The sequence below is a fragment of the Lepeophtheirus salmonis genome, chromosome 4, assembly GCF_016086655.4.
Source record: "Lepeophtheirus salmonis chromosome 4, UVic_Lsal_1.4, whole genome shotgun sequence".
Taxonomy (NCBI): domain Eukaryota; kingdom Metazoa; phylum Arthropoda; class Copepoda; order Siphonostomatoida; family Caligidae; genus Lepeophtheirus; species Lepeophtheirus salmonis.
Genome location: NC_052134.2, coordinates 2,439,042 through 2,452,651, shown reverse-complemented (window position 1 = coordinate 2,452,651; position 13,610 = coordinate 2,439,042). Strand labels below are relative to the sequence as shown.

Here is a 13,610-nt window from a genome sequence, read left to right as displayed (position 1 = left end):
TGTTTGAGCTAAGCATTGGCTTAAAAAGTGTTTTGGGGACTCTGCTTCCATAAACCAAATATTAAAAAAAGAAAAACAAGCAATTTTGAACGAAAAAAATTAGTTTGTTTTTTTACTACGGGACTTTGTAGACCATGTATTATATGGTCACAGTAAGAGGCCACTAAATTTGGAGAGGTCAATGTCAAGAAAGCACAAAACGTTAAAAATACATATTCAATCATTACTTTACTACATACTAAGATCATAAATTGGTGACCTTATGTAGGCTTAATAAAGATGCTAAATATAGCAAAAAATGCAATGTAGAAAAATGACCATAGGTGGAGATTTGCTCTCTATCGTCTACCCATTCTATTTTACCATATTTAGGACTTAGTTATAGATATTCTACAACTAATTTTATGTACAATTTCCTAAACACCCTGAAATTGATAGAGATAAAGAGAGAGAGAGGGGGGAATTATAAAAAGTTGCAGTCTGTCATATACTGTACAGCATACTAACTTCCTATTTTATAATACTTATCCGACTGTAGAAGTAGTTGCAGGATTGTGATGGTCAAAAATAATTATTGCCAAAAAATGGATTGACAGAATATTGAAAAAAATTAAAATAATTCCAATGTACTTGTTTAGTTTTGTTTTGTCCGATTTATGAAAGTCACTTAATTGCTTTAACATTTATTATAATAAAAAAACGTATTGATGTTTTTTTCAATTCATTTTTATTATTTGAAATTTGCAAAATTATATGCACGCAAATAAATCCACAGATAACAATGATAGAGACCTATAAGTGATGTGATCAGATGCCGTGCGGCGCAAGGATTTTCAATTGCCCTGCGGAGCCTGGATAGTTTAATCATCCACTTTGACTCCTACAATGTACATGTCTATTTTTTTAAATTCAGACCGAAGACCTTTTTCTATATTAAGTCATAGCTGTTATTTATACGAAGAATCAAAATATCTTAACCAAAAATGAAAAACAAGATCCACAAAATATGTGTTCTAACATTATTTTAAAATATATTTAAATAAAAATATGGTCATTGATCACTCTATTTATTGCCTTCGCTTATTGCACCAATTGAATGAAGATTATCCCAATTAAAAGCAATATGTGATGCTACGAAGCATGAAAGCATTGCTAATTGATTTTGCATTTTATGAAATTAATGATTCAATGTAATATATTAAAAAACAATAGTAAGATTGAACGTTTTTTATTTCTTTGTTTTGAACAAAATGACCACCCTATAGTTCGAGTAGATTTTTACTCTTATTAGCTCAGAAGTGGAGAAGAAGTTCTTATACTGCAAGTCCAAGTTGATTCTCAAGTTTTTGCTCACAAGTTCAAGTCCCTGAAACTATATTTCTGTTACGACAACATAATCTTTTTCCAATTCTGTGGAATTCAATTTTTCTGAGAATGTTCAGATGATATGTATTATTGTTTCTCCTTATTTGTACATCAACTGATCTCTTAAAATTAAAAAGGATCACATGTAGTTTTGTAGTCTCCTTAAGAGTGATACCAAGGTTAATAGAAATACAAGGTTAGACCATGATGTAATGGGGCTTCCTAGAATTTTCAATCTGATGTATTGTACCGACTGCTGGACAAGACAGGCAGATTTTGACATAACATGCAACCAATCATAGTCTATGATGTCACTATTGATACCATTTTCGATTGTATGTATCATACTGACTGCGTGGTAAGAAAGACAGATTTTGACAAAACATGCAATCACTCATACACTATACGTCAATATTAAAAAGCGGTGTGGAAGCCAAACATAAGTCGGTCACGCGTTATGGTGTAACCTTGTATTTTTATTAACCTTATTAACGCTACTTGAAATATGAACACAAGTCCATATCGAGCCACAAGACCAAATCTACCACCTCTGGTAAAGACTCAGTAGACGCAACCAAAGAAAATACATAGAGAACTAGATGGGCAACGCTTCAGCTGAACGAACGGAGCGAGCAATAGAAAAGAAGAAGACGTTTTTTTTACATAAAAGTAGATATTTTGATGGATTCATACTTTATAATCGGTTGTGGATCTGAATGTCAGCTGTTTAACGCACTACTAAAGACGGCTGCCAATTCATTTGAACTACCCATATTCTCCTACTTGTTATACAATATGCTCTATGGAAGCAACCCCTTCCTAGCCAATCAACTCATTATATTCAAAAATAAACAAACTACTACTACATAAAATCACTCAATCTCGAAGTTACTCTTGCTATTTTTTATATATCAGACGTAGCAGCTAAGTATCTCTACATATGTATAATACGTATCAATATATCCCTTGTTTTCCCCCTCAAATAAAGGGTAAGATCATACAAAATACTGACGATGGTTTTTGTTTTTTAAATCACTCCCTAAGGGGTCAGTTATTAACGCTAACAGGAAATCAATAATTTTAAATTGGTATCCTTCCCTATTTTTAAATCATATTTTGTTGTTATATTGATGTTCTTCCTTTTCCATTTTACTCCCCTTTCTCCTTATTATTAATAATAACATTAGTTGGTACTACACATCATATAATAGTACAATAACAATAACCTTTCTTATAAATTGAATTTTTGTTCTTTAAAGAAGGATAATGGAATAAAAATTGTTAGGCAGTTGTATGAGTTACATAATATATAAATAACAATCATAATAATATATTATCTATTTTTATCCTTTATACCTATAGGAGCAACAATAATGGTGGTTCACTTCTCAAAGAACTTTGAAAATTGAATTAGATCCATCATTAGATTAAATCATTTAACAAGTTTCTGGTGGTTATACTCAATTTTATAAATCTATAATAAGTAAGAAAGATAGAGAAGAACGAGAGCGAAGAGTTATTCACCCTCTTTATTTTTGCGCGCGCGCTTTAGCGAACCCAACTAGGTAGACAATGTAAATTACAGGTGTTTTGTTTAATGGAAGGAGAGACAATATTGAGGAGTGAGAGCAGTGAGCACACAGGTCCCAACTACTACTACTACTACTAGACCATAAAGAGTGTGCGCGTATGTTGTTAATAAATAGGAATGAATAGTGTGATCTCTTTCTTTCTTTCCTTCCTTCTCTGGCTCACTTGTGTGGATGTAACTGGGGTCAGTCAGTTTTTGTGCGAGTACAAATGTGGTTGTGTGTGTGAGAGATGAATGAAATAAGCATCGAATCGAACGGGGAACGTCTCCTTCCTCCACGTTGCTACAACTCCCATATGATTCATGATTCATCATCCGCGTCCTCTTCCACATTGGATCTCCGATCCAAAGGAGTTTCTACTCCAACTGCTTCGAAGCAAGCAGAAGAAATCCGTATTATAACGGATAATTTTCAGGATTTGTTGAAGAGAGCCACAAAAGAAATCACAAAGCTCACGTCTGAGAAACGAAGACTCGAAAAGGAATATGAGCGTCTTTTGAGCATCAATGAGGAGATTGCAGATGATTTGGGGCGTGTCTTGGAGCGTGAGAGGAGTTTGAGCTCTGAGAATAAGGCGGTCCTCAAAGCCAATGATGAATTGTATAAAGAGGCCCAAAGACTCTCTGATGAAGAAGAGCGGTGGTTTGTTCAAAAAGAGGCTTGGCTCAACGACAGAAAGCGTTTGGAGGAAGAGTTAAAGTCCTCGAAATATGACATTGAAGAGTTAGAAAATTCCTACAGAGAAAAGGAATTAGAGCGTTTGGGTCGACCTCTTCCTTCAGACGAGGAAGAGGACAAAGAAGATGCTTCTGAAGTGATTCAGAGTTTGAGGGAGGAAAATGCACGTCTTTTGGAACTCTATCAATCCAGCTCGCATGAAAAAGAGGATCTTATACGTGAAATTTCTCGCCTTACAATCGAAAACGAGTCCATCCTCTCACGACGAGAAATCGTTTCCGGAGAAAATATGCAGCTCATGCTAGAAGTGGAAAGCCTGAATAAGGGCATTGCGAATCTGAAGGACGATGTAAAAAATTCTAATGATCGCGTCCGTCTCTTGGAAAAGGATAATAAAGAACTTAGTTCCAAATTAAAAGTGGAAAAGGCGAGTCGAACTGATGCACGCCTGGCTGATCGTGCAGCTGAAAGAGCCGTAGAACTCGCATCCAAAAATCGTGATCTCCTAGAATGGCGAAATCAGTTGAACGATAAAAATATGGCTCTCGTCACCGAAAACGCCAAACTTAAATCCAAGTGCGCTAACTTGGAAGATCTTCTTAATGAGGAATCTGCGGATATTAATGAAGTATTGGAGTTGATTAAAAACCTTCAACTTCAGGCCTCTAATCATAGCTGTGCTCTTCCGCAGTCTGCAATTGGTCCCATAGCCAAATTTAGGGACTTTAAGCTTCAGCCCAGATAAATATAATCTGGTATTACTATATTATATATGTATATTAGTACATATATTTGCAAGGTCAATGTGCCATTACAAGAAACATGTGAAGGAATGCCTCAGACGCATATTTCTTCTTCTAACAAACTCCTCCTAAGTTGATTCATTTATAAAATATATAGTTTTTTATATTTCTATCTTTATATTTAAAAGCAAAAACTGGTTTTTGCTTTTTTTGGTTAAACCGATAAAAATAATGCTTGCCTTTCAAAATCATTTGAATAGAATGTGGAAAAGAAACTGATATTTCCCTAAGAAGTGTTGTGATGTGTTTATCAACTTCGTCTATATTTATAAAATTACATATGTATGTATTGCACCTCAATATATATATATATATATGAATATGAATCTATGTTTACCTCCTGAAAAGCTGAGTGTGTTATTTATTAAGGTAACTTTAGTGCATATGAATTATGAGAAAATTCTTCGTTGGACATTTGTGTGATTTTTTTATGTTTTTGTGTATTTATATAATATGTGAAAATGTCACTCAAGTGCACATGGTATCAATCCATTTTTTTATTTTTTTTTGCATTGCAATAATGTATAAATATTTAAAGAAAAGTTTCAATAATGTCAGTTACTTATATGATACGTGTATCTATATTATACGTTAACCAGAGAAAATAAGTTTGGTAAATAAAAATCTATAAACATTTTAAATCACTGTGTGCTGAATTGTTTTTCTTGTTAGGAGTATTATCTGTCTATGATGTCGTTTGCTCTCTCTCAAGTCTCCTTCATGTTCCTCTTTCAGTATCACACCTTCTCTTCTATCTATTCACACACTCTCTTTCTCTCTAAAGACCCAAAAGCCCTGGATTTGGAAGTCACAACTTACGGGGTAAAAAATGAGACATTTCATGCTCTAGTCCACTGATAATATACCTCTAGAATTATCTGAAGAAAACTCCTTTAAATGAAACTCTATGCCCATTGTGTTCTATGTCTAGATTTTTTTTTCTTCAATAACGACTCACGATCGTGACCCCCCCCCATGTACCAAAATGTTTGTGTACATACATATTTTTTCCAAGACTTTATTGTGCTACTATTAAAGAAATCTTCGTAGTCGTTCTCCTAACTTAAATGTAGATCATAAAAAGATTTCCACCTGGCTAAATCTATTCATTAAAAAAATTATTGAGTTCTTCGAGACGATTCTTCCATATCTACGACATTTATATTCGTTGAAAAAATTGAAATGACTCTTAGTCATAATCCCACCTTTGGTAATCAATGAGGGGAGATCTGGGCCAAATGATTTTTCCAGAAGTAGTATTTTTCGTCCCTATCCCAATCAAATCAGGGACCAATAGCGTTACTGATATGGGAATTGCTCGTTCCTTTAAAAGATCTGGAGATGACATTAGAGTGGAGGCTTCGTCATTATCATTCATAAAACAAATGAAATAGTCAAGGTCAATGAACATTTTGAGCCACGCGTTTGAGAAGAGTCTTTAATTTTACTCTGAAATGTTAGTCCAACTTTCTAATTGATTAAAGTTAAGAATAAATGGACTGCCCCATATCAATTAGAATGCCTTTGTCATCCGAGGAGGAGCGTCCATTAATATTAAATTAAGGGCCTCATGAAAAGAGCCATTTTGGAAATGTTTCTTTAATTATAGATATGAAACAATCCCTCATATCTTCATACTATGTAGAAAGATCCTATTGAGTTGTAATTACAAAAACAAAATGATTAATTTATTTCCAAGTTTGGAGGTCGTTGTTGTTGTTGTGTTCAATAGGAAAAAATAAACATATTTATAAATTATAATATAGAAGATAACTGAATTCATTAAAATATTTGAGTTATATAACTAAGGAGACAGGTCGATTTTTTTATATATGTTTCTATTTAATATAACATATATATATATACATATATTAAATGCCAAAAATTATTACAATAAAAATATTTTCTTTATTTTAATCGTAAATGGTCATATGCCGAGTATATATTTAGGTTCTTCCATACATATATATATATATAGACACTGTGCATTGAAAACATTTTTTGCGACAATTACAGGTTCTTCCCCCTATCTTCATTCAACAAACAGCAGATTATATAGTACAAATATGAAATACATATACTACAGTGTGGCCCAGAGTTAGGGTCATTAAATTAAAAGTATTTTGCTTAGAGATTTCAATACTCAGCTAAACGAGACACAAGTCCTGACTTCAAATCAATATAAGGAATGCTTCAAATAGAGTTTTGACCTCCCTTTTCGCCATTGACATTACTATGTAGGATATGGTCGAGATAATGCAGTTTGTAGGCTCAGCAAAGACTCCAAAATCGCAGCCATGGAAACTGCATGGGTAAAAAACGTTGTACCTATTACTACAAGCCAGTGACGAGACTTCTACTACGTCAGGGTCTTAGGAGAAGGTATAAGTAAATGAGATATTGTATGCCAATATTAAAAAAAATATTAATATATATTCTAATAATCCATGTTGAATTTAATTTTGGACCATCCTGTATGCGTACTCGTTTTTCTTGGAATACACCCATTTGATAGAAAAGGGGTATCTTTGTGGTACCATCGTGTTTTACCTACTATAGTAGATATCGTTAAATGCGTAGTTGCAAATCATCATATAACAAGTGACTCCTTTTCGCTGTAGGTATGAAACTTAGTAGACGAATATGAAATATATCATTACGTAATGAATGATAAGTTTTCATATCATAAAGAATACAATAAAAATGATGGAATGTGGATAGTAAAGGTTACATATTTTGCATCTCTCACAGTCTTGTCTTCTAATATGAGTACCAATAGTAATACGTAGAGGAACACTGGGGATAGTTGCAATATTTTTGGTTTTGCGTAGTACTTATTCATTTGGTCCCTTCCAGTCTTAGGACCGGTGGTCCTTAAGTGTCTCTGTCCTTCGGACTGTCAGTACTAAAACTGATTAAAAATAAATTTGAGTGAAGTAATCAAGGGTCGAACTTTATCAGTTTTAGGACTTATAGGCCTGACTCGACTGGACCAAGACTGAACTGGACGGGACTGCAGTCTTCAGTTATGAAGTGTTCCAAGAAAGATACGTACGTAAGCATGAAAGTAACGATCCGGAGGAAGACCTAATAATGTAGACGATTTGATTGGGGGTGCAAACATACATTAAATTATATTTGTCAGGGATAAATATTTAAAGGATTTACATAAAACTGGGATGATAAAATATATATACAAATTTACACTACTGCTAAAGATACATTGATTTACTTAATTAGAAGGGGGTATAGCCCCTGTAGATCCTATCTGTCTTCAGTCTCCTCTACTGTACATACTTAATACATTCAATTTACTTATTCATTGGAGTCTTGGGTGGGGCTTATAAAGTCTTTATACGAAGCTACCATTGTTAAAAATGATAATAGATTGAATTTTTACAGATGGGTATATTCTATAAGACAAAGGTTTCACTAATTCGACTTGCAAAACTATTTTTAAAAATAAATATATGAGAGCAAATGAATTCCACAATATGAAGAGCCTAATTAACTAAGAATGTAGACACAAGTTCAATGTTCATATAGGTATTGTATGAATATCCATTTTACGTATGGTCAAGCATGGAATTCCTTCATCTGATTCAATATAAAATATCAATAGATTAATGTATTCATGATATTCATCGAGATTTGACATTTGCTAATATGAATGGAACTCATCTTCATTTCTAGGGGTGATGGCACGGATTCGAAACCGGCAACCCCACTTGGACAAGAACCCATATTTTGAAGACTTGTGACACGATTTGATAATACAATCAAGAACTTGAGACCAAGACTGTGACTATGGGAGTGGGGCTGCTACACCCCCTAACTAAAAGCTTGTTGTCGAATGCGTGCGTCGTAAATTAAAAGTATTTTGTCAATTATGTATTTTTATTATCACAATTTTGAAATTAACGATTTTCGCTATACAATATGGTGTTTTTCCTTAGACAAATTTTGTGTGTCGAAGGGATAAAAAAGTAATTACCGTGTCTCAAAAAGGTTAACCAACAAAATTTAATAATTATTTTTTTAACTTGTCTTTTCTAAAAATTTCATTTAGTCAAATTTTGTGTCTTCTAAAAAATTTTAACTACAAAAATTTTATCTTTTATTTTCTGAGGACTTGAATTGGACAGGATTATAATATCCAAGGACTTGTATTTGTAGGCAAAGACTTTAGACTGGAATTGGAGTTGTAGGAAAAAATAACTTTTCCACACCCCTAAATTCGTTAGAACATCCGAATGCCATGTATATGTAAATTATAGTCTCAATGTGGAACCAACCCAGTATCCAGTGATGTAACTACATAGGGTAGTAAGGTCTGTCTCCCTTTAGTTAGAAACAATGTTTGTAACCCTCCCCTCTCCCCCTTTGAGACCACATCCAAGATTATTATGGTTAAAAATCTTTTATTTTAAAATGGCAACTGTCACTACTAAATAGTGGCATAATAACGTTATTGTTAATTACATTTTCTTTTAATTTCAAATTTCGGACTTTTATAAAAATAAATCATTAAAAAACTTCACGAATAAAATAAAAAAAGTCCCATTTCTACTTAGTCAACCCCTAAAGAATTTTTTTTGTAAAGACCATCTTAGAATATTGATCTGGTTATGGAACTGTTGTTATTTACTCTCAATTAAAAGTGAATTTCTTCAACAATATTGATTCAAAAGGAGTTATATCAGACGTCAGAATAAAGTATGTATTTTTCATTCCATTAATGCTACAATTACCAAAAATAGGCTCTTTTTAAAGGTCAAAACTGAAACAGGGCAAAAATATAGTAAGTTCTTATTTTTTTATTATCAAAAATGAGATCTTTACTTAACATTATAAATACTTATAATATTTGACAAATACTTCAAAGAAATATTCACTCACTGTAAAATCAGTCGTTACAAAAATGTAACATAGTTATAAATATCTTGATTTAAAAAACTTTAATCTCTCATATATCAAAACAGTAATATTGCCCTTGTAACATCCTTTCTCTAGGCTCAAGATACCGCGCCGTGCAAAATTATTTACCGATGATGTAAATATACTTTTTGAGAGGTTTTGTGGCAACCAATCTGATTATTTCGTATTTTTACTGTTAAAATAAACAAAAATCCTTCCTGTGAAAGCGTAACAACTTCAACACGTGAGACCATGTCCTTTCAGGAAACAAAGAGGATCGAAATTGCAGCCCTCCTCCGAGCGGGAGTGCCTCATAACAACATTAAGGAACAAGTTGGGGCCTCGTTGAAGACAATTTACAACGTTTCCAAGCGCTTGGAGGCTGGGGGTGATCTCAAGCATTCCCCTGGGGCTGGCAGGAAGCCCACTGTCTCAACAAGGCAAGTAAAGGCAGTGTTCAAGAGGACTCCCAACAGGTCCATTGCTGACGTGGCCAGAAAGATGGGAACGTCCAGATCAACTGTTTCAAGGGCATTGAAAAGGGCTGGAGGAAAGTCCCTGAGGCGTATTGAACGCCCTCTGCTAACTGAACGTCAGCGAGAAGTCAGACTTGAGCGTACCAAGAAAATCTTGAATGATATCAAGAGCTCATCTGGACGCATCATCATTTTTTCAGATGAGAAAACTTTTACGGTCGATCTTGTTTTCAACAGGCAAAATGACCGTGTTGTGAGCTTTGGAGATGTGCAAGATAAGCACTCGCTATGTGGCAACAACAAAGCACCCTGCTTCGGTGATGATATTGGGTCTCGTGGCCTCCAACAGGAAGGCAATGAAGCCGGTATGGTTCCCCACTGGCTACAGATTAACAGCGGAGGATTATGTGAAGATTCTGGCGTCCAAGGTCTTTCCGTGGATCAAATCCATAGTCGGCAACTCTCCTTGGGTTTTTCAACAAGATGGAGCACCCGCCCACGCTTCCAAGAAAGCTCAGGAGTGGCTCAAGGACAAAATGAACTTTTGGCCCAAGGACTACTGGCCCCCTTAGAGCCCAGATCTGAACCCACTAGACTTCTCTATCTAGGCGCACGTAGAGACCAAGGCCTGCAAAAAACGACCTAACATGCCTTAAAGGCTGCTGTCAACAAGGCCTGGGCCTCCATGGATGCCGATTACATCCAGCAAGTCTGTGGCAGCTTCAGACGTCGCCTGCCCAGTGTCAAATGGTGGCTACATTGATTAAATTTGATCACAAACTATTTTATTATTCTAAAAATGTATGAATAAATGGTTTCTCAAGTCATTCGAAATGTCATTATTGTCCGCGATATGTTCTGAACAAAAATCGGTAAATAATTCTGCACGGCCCAGTTTGTGGAAAAAGAAGAATTCTTACCTTTCTATATTTTTAAAGTATTTTTTTTTCCATTTTGATTTGTCATGTCTGGTCTACTCAATTCAAAATTAAAAGAAGCTCGAGTCATCATTAACATAAGTTCAAAAGGGTAAATGCGAACTGTTCATTTTTTCCCTTCTTCTTAAATGTTCTTCTAGGACATTTTTTACACCAAAACTAGAATCAAACCTAAAACCAAATGGTGAAACGACTACCTCATGATCAATTTTTGTTCAAATTCAATTTTCTACACGAATACTTTTTTCTACACTGGGGGCGCTGCTTATTATAAATTGCTTTATAATTAACAATGCAACCTTAAAAAACTATGTTTTATTTGTTGAACATAAAAATGGCGATCTAACGGGGAAAACAGTTGATTCGTAGGCAACTAAATTTAACAAATATCGATCACGTGGTCGTCGTTTTTTTGAATAAATTAACAATTATAAATATCGAAATTAAAGAATGAGCAACTGAACGTGTTTTTTTTTAATGAACAAAAAAGGTCCAAGCCTAATAATTTTCTTCTGGTCCACTTGAAGTACTAACCTGGTATATTCTTTTGTAGAAGCGTTGTTTCTTATACCAGTCCAAGGGTTCTGACGTATTTAAAACCGTACTATATTAAAAACGTATTACAAAAAGTATTTACAATGTAATTACGTCACTAAAGTAATTGTCTCGCCAATGACGTGACCCCCAAAATATCTAAGAAAATCACTCTAAATAAAATCATTCTAGAAAAAAAAAAGAAGAATAATATAAATTAATTTGTATAGATAAAAAACCGTTAAATTCCTGGGCAAACCTCTGGTTCCACTCCAACCAAAAATCATCTTGATGCCTCGGAATTGCTCGTAACAAGATATATATTTTTTAGTAAAAATTATTACCTATATATCGAGACCTATTTGAAACTGGAACCACTACAAAAATATTATTATTGTGACTAGTGTTGTGTCCGTTTTGATTTATTCGGACCAGTCCTTTCTTAAGACCGGTCCTTCGGACTATCAGTAATGAAACTGATTAAAAAGAGAAGACTTAATAAAGGATTGAACTTTATTAGTTTTAGTACTGATATGAAGGACTGAAATGGACCAAACCAGGACGAAGACTGTAGTCCCTACAGTCTTCCGTCCTTCCGGACTGACATAAACATTATTATGTATGTACACCCCGTACAGTTTTTTTTTTTTTTTTTTTTTGGGGGCTGGTTTTTTTGACATTTTTTTGAAAAATAAATTTATTTTTCTTAAAAAAATTTCCCAAATCCATAACCATTCACGAAAAAATTAATTTTTGGGAAGTCTAATTTAAAAAATTAGACTTCAATAATTAATTTTTTTGCAAAAAAATTAAAATCCAAAGCTATTCACATAAAATATATAATCCTTCAGACGTCCCTGGAGTGTTGTAATTCTAAGTCCCCTTTGGACTCGGAGTAATATGGAGTATCAACGACGGATTAATCCTTGTCAATGTCTTTGATTGATACTTAGTGTTAGTTGTGTTTCCTTCACATCTCATAACTGCTTACAGCTAATCTACATAAACTTCATGATCTGCAAACCTGCAAAATATTCTTTATATTGTCAAGATTACAATGTCATTTTTCAATGTTTTTTTTTTTTTTTTTACATACAGAAAATGCAACAAGTTACAATCCAATTCATAGCCATGTATGTTAGCAGCAAGCAGAATACATATTGCAACTTTATAAGTCTAGATATTTTTGCTATGATTCAACTTTAAAAGCAATATATAATCACAAGGCTGTCCTTTAAATTTCTGTCTCTATAATATTCCATGAAAGAGTTCGTCAAACACAGCAAAATTTTCTATTCACTGCAAATGATAAATATTCTTATATGTTACATATAATACATTTATTGAAATCCTGCATGCAACGAGCTGATATTAAGTTATTTATCAATTGTCCTAATTTTCTATACGTTTGAAAAGCAAAAACAAAATTGGCTTCATTCATAAGGAGGGAGTTTTGGAAACGGAGGAGTAAAGTATGAGTATGCGAGATAATTATACACTATTTTTTCATTAACATATGTTGTATAGTGTACATTGTATATTTTAGTGTTGGATTCGAGTCCAAATGTTCGAATACGGACGAGTTTTTAAGGATTAAAACACGTACTAGTTTTGTAATGTGGTTCTCTTTTTTTCTACAGCAATTTATATTTTAAAAGAAAGAAGCAAATCTCTAGTTTTTTTGTCGTAATTTTGAATAAAAAAGAATAAATAAAGTAATGTGATGTCATCAAGGACCAAACTTTGTATGTTTTAAAACTGAACTAGAACGGAACAAGAATAAACTGGACGGGACTGTTTTCTTGAGTCCTTAATAAGGGCATACACAACACTACTAGAACATTAAAATTTTCATCAGTTCAAGTAAAGTTAAATTGTAAAAAAAAAAAAAAAAAAAAAAATGGGAGTTTACGTGGCAAAATTTTGGACATACCATTAAATCCTGTTTTACATTTTAAAGACTGTCCAAATCCGACGCAAAAGTCGCCAATGAACAATCTTTGCTTTATGATACCATAAAAACATAATTCAATTGGCAAAAGAGTTACTTTACTATATTATAAATGATGTCTTGTAGAGGTTAAGGACCAATTTGTCCCATATGCTGAACTAGTACAACTACACAAACAATATTTTGTTTCAGTTCGACAAATTTTCTGAAAATTGTCGGGTTTAGTAAAGCCGAGTTATATCCGAATCCAACACTTGTGCCCATGGTATTATGACAAACCGTTGGACGGACAAATGTACTTCGAAGAAAAAAATATTATAGAACAAAGAAAATGCAAAAATAAAAAGATTTGAGGG

At 33.6% G+C, this 13,610-nt stretch overlaps 1 protein-coding gene across 1 annotated transcript; it reads left to right on the top strand.

The window, feature by feature from the left end:
• Positions 1 to 2,292: 2,292 nt before the first annotated feature.
• On the top strand, positions 2,293 to 5,079 carry LOC121116363 (uncharacterized). The gene is made up of 2 exons (XM_040710608.2): positions 2,293 to 2,354; positions 2,728 to 5,079. Exon 2 carries the CDS (start codon positions 3,187 to 3,189, stop codon positions 4,378 to 4,380), a length of 1,194 nt encoding a protein of 397 aa, XP_040566542.1. The 5' UTR covers positions 2,293 to 2,354; positions 2,728 to 3,186; the 3' UTR covers positions 4,381 to 5,079.
• The last annotated feature ends 8,531 nt before the right edge of the window (positions 5,080 to 13,610 follow it).

Bases quoted from the DNA above. Each gene is read 5' to 3' on its own strand.
- LOC121116363 (XM_040710608.2), top strand. From the start codon at position 3,187: ATGAATGAAATAAGCATCGAATCGAACGGGGAACGTCTCCTTCCTCCA.